Source organism: Mauremys mutica, chromosome 1, assembly GCF_020497125.1.
Source record: "Mauremys mutica isolate MM-2020 ecotype Southern chromosome 1, ASM2049712v1, whole genome shotgun sequence".
In the NCBI taxonomy this organism is placed as follows: Eukaryota; Metazoa; Chordata; order Testudines; family Geoemydidae; genus Mauremys; species Mauremys mutica.
The window spans coordinates 84,328,081-84,348,533 of NC_059072.1; the positions used below are offsets into that span (position 1 = coordinate 84,328,081).

Genomic DNA, 20,453 nt, shown 5'->3' on the forward strand with positions numbered 1-20,453 from the left:
GCAAATGTAGCCACGCCAGTATGCTTGCACTGTCAGTGTGGACAGACTGGAGCGCTTTCCAAAGGCTGGTTTAACCCAAAGCGCTCTACAGCTGCAAGTGTAGCCAAGCCCTCAGGGTTAGGGTTAACTATAAAAGAAACCCATCAACACAATTCTGAGCAAAAGCAAACTTGCACAAACCAGCAGGAGTACAAATGTGATCACTTATGGGAAGTGCTAGAATGTCTGTGAAATACTTGGCACTTTTTCAGTAAATACTTCAGCATGCCACTTTTGTAGACTATCCCTAGCAGGTCTGTACAAAGAGAGGAGGATGCAATCAGGTACGCATACCTTCTCAGTTCAAAAGGAAGAGTGATTTCCAATGGTGTCCCTTTGAAACTATGTCTTTGTCCAAGAGCAAATTTTGCCTCCTGTCCATTAACAGCCACTTTATGTATTTGAAGGTCCTTTGTATCCAAAACCTGTAAACAAACAAATGTTACGTGCTGACTGCAAAATACCTAAGTAACACTTTAAACACATATGAAATGTATCTTTCAAGAACTCAGAGCTGCCCTGGAAAATATCTTTGCCTAGTGAATTAGGTCAAACATCTAGTAACTATGTTACATCTAGAGGAGAAAAGGATTTGTTGAGGTCAACAGCATTGTTTCTTAAATCTACATTTAACACTGTTCCTGTTTGTTTTCAATTCATTAATTTAATTTCACCATATCTGTGACTGAGAGACTATGTGTATGGCTAGTGTGACAGACCCAGACCAGTGGGGTACAGGAGTCTGGTAGAGGGCAAATATACTGGTCACTGGATGAGTAGTTTTCTGTTCCGAGTGACCAGAGCAGGGGCTGCACTAGAGTAATCAGGAACCTACTGGAACCAATTAAGACAGGCAGGATAATTAAGACACCTGGAGACAATTAAGAAATTGCTAGAATCAATTAGGACAGGCTAGCTAATCAGGACACCTGAGTTTAAAAAGGACCTCACTTCAGTTTGTGGCATGCATGTGAGCAGCTAGGGGTGCTGAGAGGGAGAAGACATTGCTGGAAGACTGTGGTGTACAAGCATTATCAGGCACCAGAAGAAAGGTCCTGTGGTGAGAATAAAGAAAGTGTTGGGAGGAGGCCATGGGGAAGTAGCCCAGGGAGTTGTAGCTGTTGTGCAGCTGTACCAGGAGGCACTCTAGACAGCTGTAGTTCACAGGGCCCTGGGCTGGAACCCAGAGTAGATAGGAGGTTTGGGGGGGGAACCCAGACCCACCAACTCCTGATCAGACACAGGAAGAATTGACCTGGACTGTGGCTTCTACCAGAAGGGAAGGTCTCTGGGCTGTTTCCTGACTCACAGGGTGAATCTGTGATGTGAGCAAATCTGCCAATAAGCACAGGACCCACCAAGGTAGAGGAGGCACTTTGTCACACTAGACACTGCAGTGTAGACATAACCAGCAAAGGACCCATCAGATTAGAATTAAGTCCCATATCTTGCATACAACCCTCCTCTTAATACACCTCTGAATAGTAGGCTTTTCCTCAACTGCATCACATTGATGCCTATTAAATGTGTGATCCACTATAACCCCCCAGATCCTTTCCAGCATTACTACCACCTAGCCAGTTACTTCCCATTTTGTAGTTGTGCATTTGATTTTTTTTTCACCTTAAGAGCAGTACTTTGCCCTTATCTTTACTGAATTTCATCTGGCTGATATCCAACCAGTTCTCTAATTGTTCACAATAATTTTGAATTTTAATCCTGGCATTCAAAGTGCTTGAAACCCTTCCCACCTTGGTGTCATCTGCAAATTTTATAAGCATACTATCCACTCCTTTATCCAAATCAGTAATGAAAATATTGACTAGCATGAGACTCAGGACTGACTCCTAGGGAACCCCACTGGATATACCCTCCCACTTTGACAGTAATCCATTGTTAACTACTCTTTAACTATGGTCTTTCAACCAGTTGTGCACCCACCTTTATAGTAGTTTTATTTAGGCCACATTTCTCTAGTTTTTTTATGAGAATATCATGTGGGTCTGTGTCAAAAGCCTTACTAAAATCAATATATAGCATATCTATTGCTTTCCCCATCCACTAGGCCAGTAATCCTATCAAGAAAGAAAATTAGGTTGGTTTGACATAAGTTTTTGACAAATCTATGCTGGCTATTTCTTATATCCCTAGTATCCTCTAGGTACTTACAAATTCATGATTTAATAGCTTGTTCCAGTATCTTTCCAGGTATCAAAGTTAGGTGACTGACCTATAATTCCCTGGGTCCTCTGTTCCCCTTTTTAAATACAGGTTCTATATTTGCCCTTCTTCAGGTTGCTGGAACTTCACCAGCCCTCTAGAAGTCCTCAAATATCATTGCTAATGGTTCTTAAATGGCTTCGGCTAGTCTGTAAGTAACATAGGATTAATTTCATCATGCCCTTTTGACTTCAATACATCTAGCCAGGGCTGGCCCTAGGAGGGTATGGGGCTTGGGGCACAGGTGCTGAGTTTTTATCTGCCAGGGGGCTGCTTCCTCTGGCTCTGCTCAGGCCCTGCCCTCACTCCACCCCTTGCCCCAAGGCCCCCATCCTGCCTCTTCCCTGCCCAGTTTTGCCCCTCCTCTGAGCCCACTGCACCCTCACTCCTCCCCCCTCCTCCCCAAAGCGTTAAGCACTGAGAGGAACAGGGAGGTGCTGACTGGCAGGGGGCATACTGTGTGGGGGGGGGAGGGGGTGGAAGGTTGGTAGGGGGGGACCCTGACTCTCCATACTCTAGGGACAGCTCTAAATCTAGCTTATCCAAATAGTCTATAACCTGTTCTTTATTTTGGCTTGCATTTCTTTCCCTCTTGCCTTGTTAATATTAATTGTGTTGAGTATCTGGTCACTATTAACTTCTTTAGGGAAGACAAAGAAAATAGGCATCAAACACCTCAGCCATATATTGAGGTCATCAGCTCACCTCCCATGCTAGACCTACATTTTCCTTTATCTTGTTCTTAATGCACTCAAAGACAATGTCTGAAATAATGGCTGCCATCATATGCTAGTTAAGGGATGCTAACCTATGAGTGTATGGCTTATACTGCATAAAATGTGCACCAACAATCAGGGTGGATTTGATTTAAATCACTAATCAGGAAGCCTTGATTTAATCAGGGTAGATAAAAATCAATGGCTTTTAAAAATCAATTACTTAAAATCAGGCTTTTTTGACAAAAGGCTTTTTCCCTCAAAAAGCCATCCAAAGATAGTTTTAATTAAGGTACATGATAGCTCAAAGATCTCATCATGGAATAGGGACTATAACTTCTAATTCTATACTATGAGACAATATATTCATGTAAAGTTTTGTAAATGAATTCCAATAGTTCATGGATTAGGGACCCAATCTTATGGGATTCCAGGGGCTTCTGTATAAATTATTTAGGTTAATCTTTCTATCTATCCAATGGGACTCAGTGATCAGTCTAGAAGATACAGAGATGCTTAGTTTTGCAGTTCTCAAACTCTGGATTTGTGTCTCCAGAGATCATGCCGGTTAACAGCAAAAATGTTTTTAAATAAATAGATAATATATAGAGGTGAGAAATAACAGACCTCAACCTTATTGTCCCTCTGCAAATTTGCGTAGAGTCAATCCCTTACCTCTCGAAGTGCAAAGTTTCAAAAAGTTCAATGAATAGAAGATTGTTGGGGGCAGAATAGATCTCACATTTTTCTCCAGATTTCTTCTTGTCCAGAAGGGAGGGACAGGTAGTGGAAACAAAGTGAAACTATTTGAGCAGCATATTCCAGGAGTCTTGAGGTCTTTCTGAGTGTAGCCTTCATTGATTTGAGATGTATCATACCATTCATTCACTCACTAGAAGGGAAAACCTATAATGGCAGCAGGCCATAGAGACCCAGTTTAGGAATATGTTAATCAAGTTCCTCTACCTGTGGGTAAGACAGGCATGCATGCAAAATGCAAACAGTGCAACAAAGAAATGCAAGGCCTGGTTGTCACAATGAAACAACATCACAAGAAGTGTTCCTTTTCAGGTGGAAGCTGTGTTGAAAATGATAAAAGGAACATTTTTGAACATGCAGGATCTTCAGGTTGGTAAACGTTTTTTATTTCATACTTTCTTAAGGACTGTCTGTCTTCCTTCTGGGCTATTCTTGAATTCTCATGTTTGAGCAAAAAATATAGCCATTACTCTCCGGTGCCATTCCCAAACTGGGTCTTTTACAGAACTCATTTACAAAACTTTTCTTAAGCATTACATGAATATATTGTCTCATCCTATAGAATCAGAATTTATAATCCTTATTCCATGGTGAGATCTTAGTTTTAATTTATAGCACCATCTTTAGAGAAAATGCTTTCCTCGAAAAACCTATCAAAAAATCCAATTAAAAAAAACTTAATGTTTTTAAATCAGTGTTTATCCAGCCTAACAATGGTTCTCACTGCATATTCGCTCAGTCTCAGCTCCGCACCCAGCCCCCTGCCCCCCTCGCGGCGATCTCCCAGGGCGGGAGCCTTACCAGCCCAAAGTACAGCGGCCCCGGAGGCACCAGGCGCGGCGCTTCCAAGGCAGCAGCGAGCGCACCAGGATCCGGGCGCGCCCCGGGAACGCGGACCCGGCACCTCGGGGCAGCCCAGCGCGGACAGGCGAGCGGGGCCCTGGGGGCGAAGCGCCGCCTGCAGCGGGCCCCGCCGTGGGGGGGGCGCCGCCCTGACTCACAACCCTCCGCTCACAGCCCAGCGGGGCGGGGGCTGGACCCCCGCCCCCGGCTCCCAGCCCCGGGGTGTCAATGGGGGGGCGGGGTGACCCCCCCCGGCTCCCAGCCCCGGGGTGTCAATGGGGGGGGTGCTGACCCCCCCCGGCTCCCAGCCCCGGGGTGTCAATGGTGGGGGGGCGGGTGACCCCCCCCGGCTCCCAGCCCCGGGGTGTCAATGGGGGGGGCGGGTGACCCCCCCGGCTCCCAGGACCGTTGGGGGAGGGGGGAGTCCGGGCCCGGCCGTCCCAGCCGGCGCGCTGTTGACGCCTCCCGCTGCAGGACGCCCCTGAGTCAGTGGCCGGAGGGTCGCGGTCCCGCAGTCCCCCAGGCCCTGCCCCCCCACCCCATTCCCGGGCGGCCCCGCAGCAGGGGCCGGGCCGGGCCGTTACCAGGCAACGCAGCCCGTCCCGCTCGGCCCGCACGGTGAGGGCCGCGGTGCCCCGCAGCGCCCGGCTGCCGAAGTCCGCGCGGCAGCGCAGGTAGAGGTGCTGCGTGAGGTGGTCGGCGGCGGAGGCGAAGGAGCTCGGGTCCGTCTCCGCCATGGCTCGGGCTCGAACTCGCCCTGGCGCTGGAGCAGCGCCGGCTGATAGAGTCCGGGGCGGGGCCGCGGCCGGGGCGGGGGCCGCGCGCGGGCACTTGGGAAGGGTAGTTCCGCACTGGTGGACAAGGGCTTGAGGAAGGGCCCAGGAGGGCAACAATGCCCATGATGCATTGCGGGAAGCCGCGCCCAACGCTCTTTAGGGACGGTTGAGACTCTGCCCAGCAGGGGAGAGTAGCAAAGGACTTAGGGGTTGGATATGAAGGTGGTGTTATGCAGCTCCTCGTTAGTATAGTGGTAAGTATCCCCGCCTGTCACGCGGGAGACCGGGGTTCGATTCCCCGACGGGGAGGCACCAGTGTTTTTGGTTTTTTTCCTCTCTTTTTCTTTCCCCACCGCTTGTTCTGGAAGCCGGTGGCCCGTTAGCTGGTCAGGCCCCGATCCCCAGCGCACGGGCCATGTCCTGCAAAGCTGCCCCACTGCTGGCGGGGCAGGACCCTCGCCCATGAAACCAGCGGCAGCGTGAAGCGAAACCAGCGGGTCGGATGCAGGCGCTTGGCTGCGGCTGACGATCGCTCCCGCCAAGCACAGCGCTCAGCCGCTAACCTGGCCTCTAGTTACTGGTTGGGCGCGGACCGGGTGCTCGGCGCTGTACCTGTTCCGTTTCAAGCCCAAGACCCTGCGTCACATGCTTAGTGATTAGTCACAAATCAAACCTGTTCATAAAACTGGGACAGTTAGACACATTTCCCAAATAAAAAAGTATTAAGAAAAAAGTTTAAATTGTTTAAATGTTTTGGTATTTTGAAAATAAAAGGTTTCAATTCTCTGGGTCAAAATTATTGTTTAGAAATTTTCAGCTAAATAGACTGAAAGAAGTTGAAATCAAAATTGAAACAATCTTTCCATTGACCCCAAACAAAATTTCATTTTGTTTAGTTCATGAATATTTTCAAGGTTTTTTTGTTGTTGTTGTTTTGGTTTTTTTTGGTGTCCCATTCAGATAGGGAGATCAAACTCTCACATATTAGTGGGATGAGAAGACAGTTTCCCAATCCTCTCTTGTGATCAAAGACATACATGAGACCAGGATTTGGGGGGAGTTCATAAATGACAAGCCCAATTTTCATTCACTTATTTTCTGAAACTCTTTTTGAACTGAAATTTTCCATGATTTGTTTCTATCTGAAGATGAATTATTTGTATGAATTTGAGCAAAAATGGTTCAACTATTTTGAGCATGAGAACATTAAAAAGATTTTCCCATAAGTTATAAGTAACCTTTCTAGAAGGAGATCTGTGAAGCAGGCTAATATATTGCCTTAATTTTATAGACCCAGCCTACAGATCATCACTGAAAATGTAATTTGGCTCTCCCCACAGAATAAGTTAGCCGGCCTTAGGAGTTCTAAACAAATTATTCTATACCAAAAGTGACATTAAGATGCTACCATAGTTGCAGAGTTCAGCATTCAAGTTAGGACATACCACAATAAAGATTGCATGTCAGGGCCGCCCAGAAGGGGGGGCAAGAGGGGCAATTTGCCCCAGGCCCCGAGCCCCACAGGGGCCCCCACCAGAGTTTTTCGGGGCCCCTGGAGCAGGGTTCTTCACTCGCTCCGGGGGGCCCGGAAAACTCTTGTGGGGCCGGGTGCAGGAGCTTCCTCTGCTCCTGGTCTTCGCCGGCGGGGGGTCCTTCCGCTCCGGGGCAGAAGGACCCCCCACTGGCGAATTACCACCAAAGACGGAGCGGGACCTGCCGCCGAAGTTCAGCTCGGTCTTCGGCGGTAATTCGGCGGCGGGGGGCCCTTCCCTTCTGGGACCCGCCGCCGAAGTGCCCCGAAGACCTGCGGCGGGGACCCCCCCTCCGCCGAATTACCGCCGAAGACCGGGCTGCACTTCGGCGGCGGGTCCGGCTTTGGCGGTAATTCGGCGGCGGGGGGGGCCCTGCCGCGGGTCTTCGGGGCACTTCAGCGGCGGGTCCCGGAATGGAAGGGCCCCTTGCCGCTGAAGACCCCGGGCCCCCGGAATCCTCTGGGCGGCCCTGTTGCATGTATCTCCATTCCCTAGATGCGAAATGCCTTAAGGATGAAATTTATTCCTGTGCAGGGCCCTAGTATAAGATATACACACGATTCTTCAGTTCTCAAAATGGAACTTTAGTGGCGTCTATATCTTGTGCTGGCCCTCTGCCCAGGAGTAAATTCTATCCAAGGCACACAGGAAAGGTAGTTCCTGCAGCAAGCCTCTTATTGTGTCTACAGTAGTAGGAACACTTATGAGTTTCACTGCTCGTGAAGTTTGAGTGAATAAACAATGTGACTGGAGCTGGCTGAAAAATAGAAGTCCCCTCCTGAGAAAAAATGTGCATTTTTGAAAAAGCATTCATCCTGAAGTGGGACAGAGAGGCAGAAAATGAAACTAACAAGAGTCTTCCAGGCAGGCAGCTAGGAATCTGACAAATTCCATTTTGGTTCTCCTGAAACCATTTTTCCTGAAATGCATTCACATGAAAAATTTAAGGTGAGGATAACTATGAGCTCTCTGCATTCCTTATACTCCACTTGTACCTTCACTTTCTGGCAACTTGGGTCATTTTTTCTCTCAAGTTTGTAGCTCTTTTGAATGGCTTCTTGTCCCTTAGCCTCACAAGTTTCTGGGGCTGATAACTGTAGGCAGCCATTCTGAGATTGATTGTTAAATTGATTATTGTCCATACAGCTAATTTTTGTTTGATAGTATTGAATAACCAAGTGAATGTATGGGTAACAAACTAGTTGTAAAGATTATTGTAGTAAGACCAAAGATATGACAGGCCTTATATTTTGCCTCAGGTTCTTTAACACTGGTATTTATCAGAATGACACTAGCAAGGCATTCACTAGCTTTCTTAACACCCCCAGAAAAGTGCTGCATAAAAATGATGAACTGGCAGCTAGGAAACAAGCTATCTAATCCACTGTTGTCCATTGATTTTGCTACATGGAGTCATGATGATTTCTTGTACATTTGGTGGACATCAAGACCAGTAGCTGAGATGCAGGTAGGAACTCTATCTGCCTTCCCAACATGTATTTTGAGAAAAATGAAGGTTAATCAGTCTATGGCAGCGACCAATCCTTACCCACTGTCGTCTAGATTCTGGTTTTCCCTAAGGTGAGAAGGAAGAAAGCACTGACGAATTTCATCTCCATTTGAAAAAATGTCAACCTATCATAATTAACATCTGACCACTGCTTCCTTCCTTTGGCAGCTAATGCTTTCACAACACCACTGCCCTGAAGATAGTTGTCAGCAGAAAAAAGCCACACAGTTCCTTTGCGTTTTAAATTTGGTATGAGATACATTTCAAATGTTCCGTTAACTTTAAGAAGTTCTGAGAGCAGAATCTGATACCAAGCATTTAAAATTTATTTCCAACGCATTTATACACTCAGACTAGATCTTGAGCTGGTTAAGTTGTAACTCCACTGCAGTCTCTGGAACTATACCACATTATATCAGCCAGAGATCTGTCCCACATTGTAATGAAACAACCACATATGTGAAAGTGAGCATTAAACATTCCGGCAACCGCTTACATTAGCATTTTATAGGGGCAATCACCTCTCCAAACCATACTGCTGTGTCTCCATAATAGCTCATGATTAAAGTAGATCTGATGTCCGCTCTTTCCCTGATAGCCCTACTTAGAATGTTTAAATACAATCTTTTGCAGAAAAACAGTTTAGCCTCTGTATGCGAACTGTCTAATCATTGATTTTTCTAGATAGATAGGGTTGAAATGTATGATTTTTATTAATATATCAATAATGTATTTGTTCTTGGGCAACTCTAGATTATTTGTTCATAGTATCCTTTTTCTCTGAGCTGCTCCAGCACAGCTTGTCTTTCAGAATTATCCTTGGCATTTGTTCTGGAGACAAATCTATTGTTTCAGTATTTGGGGATATTTTACAAATGTAACAGCTTATTAAAAGTGTCACCTTTCATTCTCCACCTTAGTTTTAGGGTGAGTTTTACTACTTTAGTTCTATTTTGAAGCTTTTTCCAGTATCTTATAGTTGATCCTTTATTTTTTTTTTTCCCATATGTAATCAAACTTTTGGCTCCATAGTTTCCTAGTGGTACACATGACCTGAATTTTCAAGAGTGACCAGTGATTTTACATGCCTCCATTTTTAGGTGCCCCAACTTCAGACAACTTATGGAGGCCTACTTTTCAGAGAGCAGGTGCTCAGCATTTTAAGTTGTCTCAAGCTGGTCACCTACAAATTTAAGTTCCCCAAATCACTAGCCACTTCTGAAAAAAGCAGACCCATAACCTATGGGTACACTGTTATATTAACTTACTACTTTTAAAGCCTCTAGTTTCAAGCCACAATAATTCCACCTCCACTCCATTACATTATTCAGCTTTCCCATCAGCTTTTTTTTTTGTTAACACATTTGATTATTATTACAATAGTACCTGTTGATAAGGGCCAGAGTCTCATTAAGCAAGGTGCTGTGCAGACAGACAACAATTAGCCTACTCAGCATTATGCTTGCCTCAATTTTTTTTCAGTTAAACCCATGATGATGAAATCTTTAAGATGAGCACATATCTAGTTCCTCTTTTCTCAGCCCACTGTTTACATCTGTGGACAGTGTATGGCAGAAACCCACCTAGTGAGCTAATTTCTTCAGCCTGAAACTTGTAGAAAAGTAAAGAGATTGACAGGCATCTTAAAATTAACCCCAGCTGGTTGAAAGTTCATTTGGAAGAAATGAACTGTGGTAAAAAAATGTTCTTTGTCTACACAGGATTTATTGGCTTCATAGTCTTCAATCCAACTAAAATATGTTTTAAGAACACATTTCTAGAAGGCTATTCAATGAAATGTTCTTCAGTGCCTCTCTCCTGCAAAGAGTGGGTACTTGGGAGATCTCTGAACATGTAGGTCTCTTGGTTCTCAGTATGGGACTGGATCCTGCAAGGTAGTGAGCACTCAAGCACATGCTTAGCTATAAACATATGAGAAGCCCCACTGAAGTGAGTGGGACTACTTAAGTGCTTAAAGTTAAGCAGGTGCTTAAGTGCTGTGCTGGACTGAGGCCAAAATGCTCATCACTTTGCAGAATTAAGCCCTTTAATCACCATTGTAACCATCACATTTCCTAGTATGTGCACTACATCCTAGGAGCTGTATAAGTACTTCATGCTGTTCAGAAGGAATACTATGTGGAGCCCTTTTGGTCCTACAAGACCTGTACAATAGTGGATATGTAGAAATACATCCATCTCCATAGAGGCTTCACATCTGAGGAGGCTGCTTCTCATTAGTTATGTTTAGCTTATGTTTTAGCTAAGCTCAAGGCAGTAGTCCAAATCTGTGGTACCCTAGGCCTAATTTTTTTTTAAGATGAATTCACCCCTTTTTGAGAGCTACTTGGTTCATCTTAGAGGTGGTGCAGAGCTGGCACAGCACTAACTGGGCTTTCCACATACTAGATTGTAAATGTAAGTGGAAACTACACATGGTTCCAGGAGAGGTTAGACACTGGACATAGTCCTCTGCACTAAGCAGTAGAATCATAGAATATCAGGGTTGGAAGGGACCTCAGGAGGTCATCTAGTCCAACCTCCTGCTCAAAACAGGACCAATCCCCAGACAGATTTTTGCCCCAGATCCCTAAATGGCCCCTTCAAGGATTGGGCTCACAACCCTGGATTTAGCAGGCCAATGCTCAAATCACAGAGCTATCCCTCCCCCTAGTCTGATGCCTCTCACACATATGCTCTTATGCAAGAGTGAGGGCACCAAAGGCTTGTATGAGGAAACACTGACTTATGTGTGATCCTTATTAGGTTTGGCAGAATTTGATTATTATTATTATTTTTTAAATAATTTTGATAGGTATCACTATTTAAAGCATTTTTTTCGGATTTTTATCTCTGTTGTAAGTAAATCCAGGAGAGTCAGCCTCAGGTGTAAGGGGAATATTGATATCTGACTGAAATCTTTTCTTAATGAAACAGTTTTGTCAGTAGCCATTCTTTGTTAGTTGTCATGCTTTAGCATGGGCAAGCGTTTCCCATACAGAAACACTTCCCCACTTTCAGCCAACTAGTTGCATAGATTCAACAAGTGTTGGATTTCTGATATGTAGTGTTCGAGAACTGGATGCTATTGAGAACCCTATGGGAAAATAACAGATTTCACAACCATATGTACTTTTTTTTTTAAGTGGTAATCTAACAATTTGTGATCTGGCAACTGCAGTAGTTTACCAAGGAAACATTCTTACGTCTGGAAATAAAGCTTTGAGCCTGTCCTACACCACTTAGTTTATGAGGGAAGGTGGTATGTGTGTTGCCTAGGAGCCTCACAAAAAGTAATCCCCCAGTGTTTCTCCCAGTCTTATTTATTTCTGATAGTCCATTGAATGGAGGAAATAAAGCCTTACAAAGTGGGGAAGTGCTTCTGTATCACAACCGCTTGCCCATGCTAAAGCATGATAACAGACAAAGAATGGCTACCTGCCTTTCAGACAGTTATCAATATTCCCCTAAAATCCAGGACAGCGCTCTCATCTCCCCATCCTGTTTTACATGTTAAACCTTTTAAGGTTTCTTTTAAAACTTTGATATGATTATAAACTCTACGTTTAGCAAAAGAACATGAACAGATGACAGTTTTAAATTATAAAAAGGAGAAGCAGGGAGTGGGTAGGTATGGTGGGGCAGTTACTTCAGATAATGGAGTCATAGGCTATATAGCTTTAGCTCTGAATTTTGTGTGATCACAAAGCTATGGCTTTTGTCTTTTAATTTTTTTTATTGTAAAAACTAGCTCAGTGGTTTGAGCATTGACCTGCTAAATCCAGCATTGTGAGTTGAATCCTTGAGGAGGCCACTTAGGGATCTGGGGCAAAAATCAGTACTTGGTCCTGCTAGTGAAGGCAGGGGGCTGGACTTGATGACCTTCTGGGGTCTCTTCCAGTTCTATGAGGTATATATTATATTATATTTTATTATCAATTGTGAATTTTATACTGTACCCTAATTTTTAAAGCTTTCTTTACAAATGATTAGTCTTTAGAGCAGTTTTTGTTTGATTAGCTTTTCTTGTGTTCTGGTCAATTCACTTAGGCAAAACTCTAAGGGTACGTCCATACTACCCACCTGGGTCGGCGGGTAGCGATCGACTTCTCGGAGTTCGATATATCGCGTCTCATCTAGACGCGATATATCGAACTCCGAACGCGCTCCTGTCGACTCCGGAACTCCTCCACCACGAACGGCGGTGCGGAGTCGACGGGGGAGCCGCGGACTTCGATCCCGCGGCGTCTGGACGGGTAAGTAGTTCGAACTAAGAGTTCAGCTACGCTATTCGCGTAGCTGAACTTGCGTACCTTAGTTCGACCCCCCCCCCCAGTGTAGACCAGGCCTAAAAAGCAAACTAGTGCTACCCTTTAAACATTTAGAAAGCTATGACATGTCTTTTTACTTTTATCTTTAATTGTAAAACCCTGGTTTACATGAGGATTTTGTATAATATTGCTTTTTCTCCAGGAACTTATTTCTTCACAATTTACATTCTTGCAAACTATTTTTACAGCATTTTTTTTCTTACTATGCAAGTCATTTTGACCAAAAAAATTACTAAAAACATCTTTAATTATCATCCCTGTGACCCAATTTAGATATTTAGTTATGGAAATTAAGTGAGCTTAATCTATTTCCTGCTCTTGGAATTTCTTTCAGATGTCAAAGCATGCTTACATTATTTTTAAAATTTGACAATATACTTTTAATTTCAATTTATTTCAATACTCAATTTTATTTAGTTTTAATCCTGTGATGAAAAATTCCTTCACTGCAAAAGTTAGCAGTATTTTAAAAAGCAAAAAGGGATGTGGGGAAACATGCTGATTGAAATATGCCATATGCTCATTTCTCTCCTTAGTAGTTACACAATCATTCATGTTGACATATGGCTTTTGTCTTTTTAAGCTTTGTTTTTAATTGAAACACATATTTACATATGGGTTATCTATAGTGACATTTCCCACTGTTTTAAGTAAAAAATTTTTGGAAGCCCCCTCAATTGAGGATTTTTATAGTATACACTGGCATGTAAAGCTTTCTTTACAGTGCATAAGAAGAACAGTTTTTGTTAGGTTAAGAATTTCTGTAGTCATTACTTTCAAAATAAGCTAACGCTATTTTTGAAAGGATAGGGTAGTGTATCTTAAACATTTTTGTTTCACTAAAGCTCTACAAAACATCTACTAGACTGTAAAGACAGGTCTTCTTTTTATGTTACTGTGTATTTCATTGATGAATGAGCATATGGCATATTTCAATCAGCATGAAGGAGTAAGATAAAGCATGTTTCCCCACATCGCCACCCTTCTCATGCTTACTCCTTCATGCAATTACTTCTCACAGGATTAAAACTAAATAAAGAAGGGTGAGAAGGGCTGGTCTTTATCTTTATAACATCCCTTTTTGCTTTTTAAAATACTGCTAACTTTTGCAGTGAAGGAATTTTTCATCACAGGATGGGTGAGAAGGGTAATTACATGAAGGAGTAATGCAATTACAAAAGTATAGCTTCACTTTTTAAATGTTTAATTATTTAATGACAGTAGATGCTGAATTCAAAAAGTTAAAGCTTTGTGATCATTAAAAAACAAATTGTCAAGATCACATATCAAAATATACGGAATAAATCTCCTTAAATCAAACTAAGTTCTCAAGCAGCATTTTTCTTTCTTTGCCTATCTGTACTTTTTTATTGATAGAAATATGCTTTTGTCTGTTTGTGTTCGTATGGTGGAACGAACATTTACAGACAAAAAGTCTAATCCTTCCAAGCCTACTTACCATGCAAAGGAAATGGACTATTCAGCAGGGTAATGTGGCAGCATCAGTGTGTGCTGCTGTTAATGCCAGATTGGCCTCACCTGCATTTTCTGTTCACCTCACCCCATTTTACTTTGTGTTTATTCACACTCTGCATGGTGCAGGATCAAAACTTCTCAAGGATTTGACTGGAGAGATTCCTACAAGTGTGTTTTTGCCTCCATAGCTTTGACGTATACACTTAAACACATGCTTAAATATGTTTCAACTTTAGTTCTGCTGAAGGCAGTGGAACATTTAAAGTTGAGCACATATTTAAATACTATTGCCAGCCCCAAACATTTAAAAAAATAATGTGTGAAGTCCTCAGAAAGCATGATTTTTAATCCAAATTCTGAGTCTTAAGAACAGAATTTTGGCCTACATGAAGTAAATTGAAAATAGATTCCAGAGGAGGGATATTCCTCTCCACCACAGCTCTCTTGTGTAGCTGCTCTTAGAGTCCCACAGCTGACCAGGGGAGTATTCCCCTAGTGCAGGGTTTGCACAAAGTATCTACACTTCCTTGTGAGCCCTGCACTGCGAGCACTGGCACAGTAGGCAGGCCAGGGGTGCTGCTGGGACAGGCTTCCTCGATTACTCCAGAGGCCACACCAGCTCCAACAGCAGCCCAGAATCAGAAAGATGCAAAAATGGCTTAAAGCCACGGTAGCCACTCCTCCCACATGGCTTGAGTTTTGCATTGTGCCTCTTAGATCATTCCCCACTCCCGCCCCCTCAGACTAAATAGACCATTGGAACAGTCTTTTCTTCATCGGCAGCTTTTTCTGGCCACTTGCTGTTTCCCCTGGGGAACATTGGCTATCTATGTGATGGTAAGTGACAACATAAGCCAACAGCAGATAATTATGTTAAATACTGCCATAATGGCTCAGAGAAATCAAGTCCATAGGCATCCAAGTGGGGGTAGGATCAGGAGTGAAAGTAGGGCCGTACCCCCCAGTACGCAGTACTAGCAAGATATTTCTAGCCGGTATGGGGTACTGGAAAGACGTGGGGCTAGGCCCCCCGCTCCCTCCCCCCGTTGGCGGTGGAGCTGCGCTCTGCTCCTTAAAGGAGCAGAACGTGGCTAGGGAGGGCATTCAATCTTTATATGGCTTTAACAGCACAATACATATGCTAACAAACTTTAACAAAGGCTTTGCTTAAGTTTGTTATATGTACTGTGCTGTTTTACTTTGGTCAGGACTGGAGTCCTCAAGAGGGGAGAAGTGGCGGGAGTGGGTGGGATGGAAGGTATTTTAAAACAATGTTTTTGATTTTCTCCCCATTGGTCTGAATTATCCATGACATTCATACTGCATCACATCAAGTCCAAATCATTAGAGGACTGCCTCTGCTTGCACTGACCAGAGGATGTTTGGATTCTGATGTCAGCTCAGTTGAGCAGCCTGACAGAAATCAGTGGTAGTGTCCCCAGTGTAAAAACATAGAATTCTTTTTTGCAGCCAAACTAGTCTAACATCCATTTTGTTAACTGGAACTGAGCAACAAAACAAAGAATATAAATGCCTCATTTTCCAGCTTTGTTGGTGAGAGAACTATAAGTGAAGATTATAATGCTGGACACTTAACGGCCTTAAACCAACTGCCTCAGAATTGGAACGTGCTAAGAACTTTGCTGAAAATATGTTCCTCATCTTAGCAACTGAGCTAAGACTTATCACATGTCTGCCCACCTTTATTAGAATGAAGCTCCTTCTGATCTGACAACTCAGGCATTGTCAATTTCATCCAGAACAATTTACAAACTTGGAACCTAATCCCCTTAATCATTTGATCGATTCCGTTGAAGACAATGGGACTATTTGCATGACTATGGACCACTTTTGTGGTAAGCGTTTCAGGAGTCTATTCCTATAAAGGAAGTTGAATGAAATGCAATGTTTGGGTACAATACCATAATGCAATTTAAGATACAGGTCTACATAAAAGTTGTCTTTTAAATATATATATGTTGAAATGGCTCCTCACCCAACTCCCATATAAACAGACTGAAATACTACATATTTGGGGGGGAAGTGGGTAGTTAAGTATGTTGATGTTTGTATATACAAACACCCATTTCATCACTGTACTGGAAAATATAGTTGAACTTAATTTTCTATGGAATTTGAAGAAAGTTTAACAGTCCCAATTGTTTTCTGTGTTAATCAGTGTATACCTGAAAAAATTACAGGCCTTCTAAGAGAAAAGAATCAGTCCACACTTACTGGGAAAAAAAAATCCTTCCAACTGGTATTCAGAAGAGTGCTACAAGACACATACATAACCTCATGAGCAGAGGATGGAGAGGATTCCCTCCCACATTATGACCAGCAATAAGTAAAATAATAATAAAATCTCAAAGAAGCAGAGGTTCACAGGTTTGCAAACCTAAAAACCTGTGTTATGCTTTTAACTACCTCAGCACATAACTTTTTAATGTTCATAAACCTGGTAACTGCAAAGAAACACTGAAGCCCATTAACCTGAATGTGTGCCAGCCAATATGGCCTCACTGACTAACGGCGCAGTTACACCTGGTAGCGGGGTGGTCACCCTCCTCCTGCCCTGAAAGGGTTAAAAGCCGGCCCTTGGGAAGGGCTGGGGAAGCAGCCACAGCTGGGCTATGCCCCAATCAGACCACACCTGGCCCTGTTATCAGGGCTCAGGGAGGAGCTGGGTCAAGTCTCCCTCCAGCTTAAGAGGGAGAAGGACCTAGCTGCCTGGGAACTAAGGGTGCAGGACACAGAGCAGGGCTGGAGAAAGGCAATTGGGGCTGGGGAGCTCCAGCCTGGCAACTCCCCAGGCTGCAGGCCTTGAGCAGGGCCTAAAGAAGGCACTGGGGCTGGAGAGGTGCAGTCCAGGGTTTAGGCAAAGGCAGCAGGTCCAAAACCCCCCTTGCCAATGAGTGGCTTTTACACTGCAGTCTGCCCCAGGGAACTCAGGGCCAGGTAAATTGACCTAAGCTATGCATAGCTATTCGCGTAGCTGAAGTTGCGTATCTTAGGTCAACCCTCCCCTCCCCCCAGTGTAGACCTAGCCTGAGGCAAGGTGGGGATAGAGGGTTGGGGGGTGCCCCATGGAGGGGAGACCCAGAGTGTGGGGTTACTACCTGGGGGCAGAACCCCAGAGTAAGGGGTACCGGGGTCCGGGAGGGACATGGGGGCCAGCGGCAAGCAGGGCATCAGCCTGCAGAGGGTGCTCTGGAGGCTGGAAACGCTAATTCCCTGAAAGACCAGCAGGAGGCGCCATGGCAGTGAGTCATGCCCCACTACACACGAACAATTAAAAATAAACCTTGCCCTTTTAGGCGAAACAGAGTCATGTCACTGGCTCCATCTCTGTTGTTACAGAACAGATGATAAAACTCCAGTGGTGCATGGTGCTGGCACATAGGGTCTCAGGTATGTGGTGTGATTTTTCAGAATCTCCTTTGGGAATAGTCATGTAGGTGAAATAGCTGGTACTTATGATTATGCTATTTCTATGCATATTCTATGTATATTCATCTTGGTATCGGAAGTGAGGAATATTAGCTATGCTTACTACATGTTTGCTCCTGTGGTAATGCCCACAAGATATTTAGCCAGCACATGAAGGGTCAAGTCAAGTTGAATGGCCCATTAAGGAACACTTAGCTCACAATGGACCCTGGAAAATGCCTGTCTCCACTTTAATGGATTTTTCCTATAAACATTCTAACTAGAAAATGGGTGGAGGTGATGGACTTGTAACTTGCCCATGTGACTCCAAACATCCTCTTTCACAGTGAGATCAGATTTCCCTTCACTTGGCAGAAGCTAAAAGGCCCTGGCCTGGAAACATCTCCATTTTGCCTCTTTCCTGCTCCGGCCTATGAACATACGCTACTGGGAGCATTCTAACCAAGGGACTGAGTACTTTCTAATGATTTGGAAGCAACCAAAGACTTGACTTAAGCCAGCAGTTTATTCCCTCACTGCTACACACCTGTTCCAAGAACTAAATTCATAATCCCAGGAGCCAGACTTGAACTCTCAGCCTGCCTCCAGAAAGGTAAAGCAACTGCATTTCCACTAGGTAGCTCTGCAACAAATGTCACTTTAAACCTACGAAACTAAACTTCAGTCATATGCTGCTGTTGCATGGCACAAAAATAAAAAAATTGGGCAGATAGTGAAATTGATGACAGTCAAATTGAGAAACCAAATTTAGCTAGCTAGTTAGGTTTTTATTAAGTGGTTGTTGGGTTAGTATGGGTTGATCACAATGTCAGTGCAACAAACATTAATAAAAATGTTCAAGCGTAAAGTGGAGGATGGATATGGAGAAAGTAGGGCCTCTAAAAAAAAATGACAAATGAGTCACCAACACCGCACAAAGCCATAGACAGGCCAAATCTACAGCATAATTCTCGGGGTAACCCTTCTGATGAAAAGCAATACCTAACTGTGTAGTCGAGGGCTCAATTTGATGAATTCCAAAGGAAAAATGATTGGTTGTTTGCATCTAGTGGAAAGCTGGGGTGTAGAACATGTAGACACATTTCCAATTTAAAGCTTTTCTCAGCTTGATGCATGAATATCGCTTCCCAATGGACTGAATGTCAGATTTCATCTTTTGGGAAAAACAGAAAAACACAGCTCACATCACTTTGAAAAAAATTAACAAACACAAAAATTCAGCTGCTCCCACTGAAGCTACAAAACTTCTAGAAGCAGCTAAGAAAGACAGGTAAGAGGGAGTGTCAGAGGGGATGGGGAGAGTGTGGGGGCCCTGGGTTGGGGGCAGGGAGGAATCACATGGAAGGTCATGTGGGGAGGTCACGTGCCCCCCCTTGTGTCTCTACCATGAGTGCAGTACCAGTAAGAAATGATTTCTACTTGCACCACTGGGTAGGGTGTTGATAAATCTTGTGTACTGTTTCATAATGAGTCAAGGAAATGAACATTTTCGCATTTAACCCTCTTGTGACACTTCATCTTACAAAGTTTCCCTCCTGAACTGCAGTGGGAGGAACAGCCTATACACAGTGTTTAGCCCTCCCCGCTTGCTATGTAAAGATTATTGCATCCCAACGCTATTCTTGCTGGCAGCAAATCCAAAAAGGGTAGGATTCCAAGTGTTGGAGTCCCTCACAAACAAAGAGGCATCTGAAAATACATTGCTACTCTGGGACTCAACCCCTGCCCAGCAGATCAGATGTTTCAGGTCACAGTTCAGCTCAGAGGGACAGTGTTGGCCATTAATGGGCTGCCAATATTTTCTTAAGGGGCTCCGTCAAATTCTCCCCCAGTTAACTTGTGATAAGTCCTGAGCGCCTGTGCTCACAGGAGAGCAGAGTGACTGTCTGGGGGAATCTATTCATTCAGTTTCTCATTTACACACAACCAACTGTTTCCTTAGAACCAGGGGTGGCTCTAGCCATTTCGCCACCCCAGGGCGCTTTGCCGGTCGCCGGTCCCGCAGCTCCGGTGGACCTCCCACAGGCACGTCTGCGGGAGGTCCACCGGAGCCGCCTGCCGCCCTCACGGCAACCGGCAAAGCGCCCCCCGTGGCATGCCGCCCCAAGCACGCACTTGGCGTGCTGCGGCCTGGAGCCGCCTCTGCTTAGAACCATGATAGAGGAGGGAGCAATATCACTGGGCAGACACGGGTTAAAAAAGGCTTAACTGGAAATTCTTTTTAGGAACAACAAAAAAGGAAGAAAAAAAAGAATATTGATCGAGCAGTTTTCAGGCCATGTAACATGAAATGGACATGAAGATCTTGAAAGGGATTCAGGGGTGTGATATATATATAAATCAAGGGTAGGCAACCTATGGCACAGGTGCCAAAGGCAGCACGCAAGCTGATTTTCAGTGGCACTCACACTGCCCGGGTCCTGGCCACTGGTCTGGGGGCCTCTGCATTTTAATTTAATTTTAAATGAAGCTTCTTATACATTTTGAAACCTTATTAACTTTACATACAACAATAGTTTAGTTATATATTATAGACTTCTAGAAAGAGACCTTCTAAAAACGTTAAAATGTATTACCGGCACGCAAAACCTTAAATTAGAGTGAATAAATGAAGACTCAGCACAGCACTTCTGAAAGGTTGCCAACCCCTGGTATAGATATATACCAGGGGTTGGCAACTTGATTGAAACTTGGTACAATCTAGAGTATTCAGAAGAAGCAAAAAGGATTCCTCAGAACCCAGAGATGTGTGATCTCTGGAAGAGGTGAATTAGTAGTATCCAGGCAGGATCTTGTGGGTT

At 44.1% G+C, this 20,453-nt stretch overlaps 1 protein-coding gene and 1 non-coding gene across 2 annotated transcripts in view; one reads left to right on the forward strand and one right to left on the reverse strand.

Annotated features, from left to right (window-relative positions):
* Positions 1 to 5,340, reverse strand: part of LTA4H (leukotriene A4 hydrolase) — a 32,119-nt gene extending 26,779 nt beyond the window's left edge. Inside the window, exons 1-2 of the mRNA XM_044981390.1 lie at positions 5,162 to 5,340; positions 334 to 464 (exon numbers count right to left, since the gene is read on the reverse strand). Coding sequence (XP_044837325.1) covers positions 334 to 464; positions 5,162 to 5,314 — 284 coding nt within the window. The 5' untranslated portion in view covers positions 5,315 to 5,340. The remainder of the gene's footprint in view (positions 1 to 333; positions 465 to 5,161) is intronic.
* A 250-nt stretch (positions 5,341 to 5,590) lies between these two features.
* TRNAD-GUC lies at positions 5,591 to 5,662 on the forward strand. Its single transcript has one exon. It is a non-coding gene; the product is annotated as a tRNA-Asp (tRNA).
* Positions 5,663 to 20,453: the final 14,791 nt, after the last annotated feature.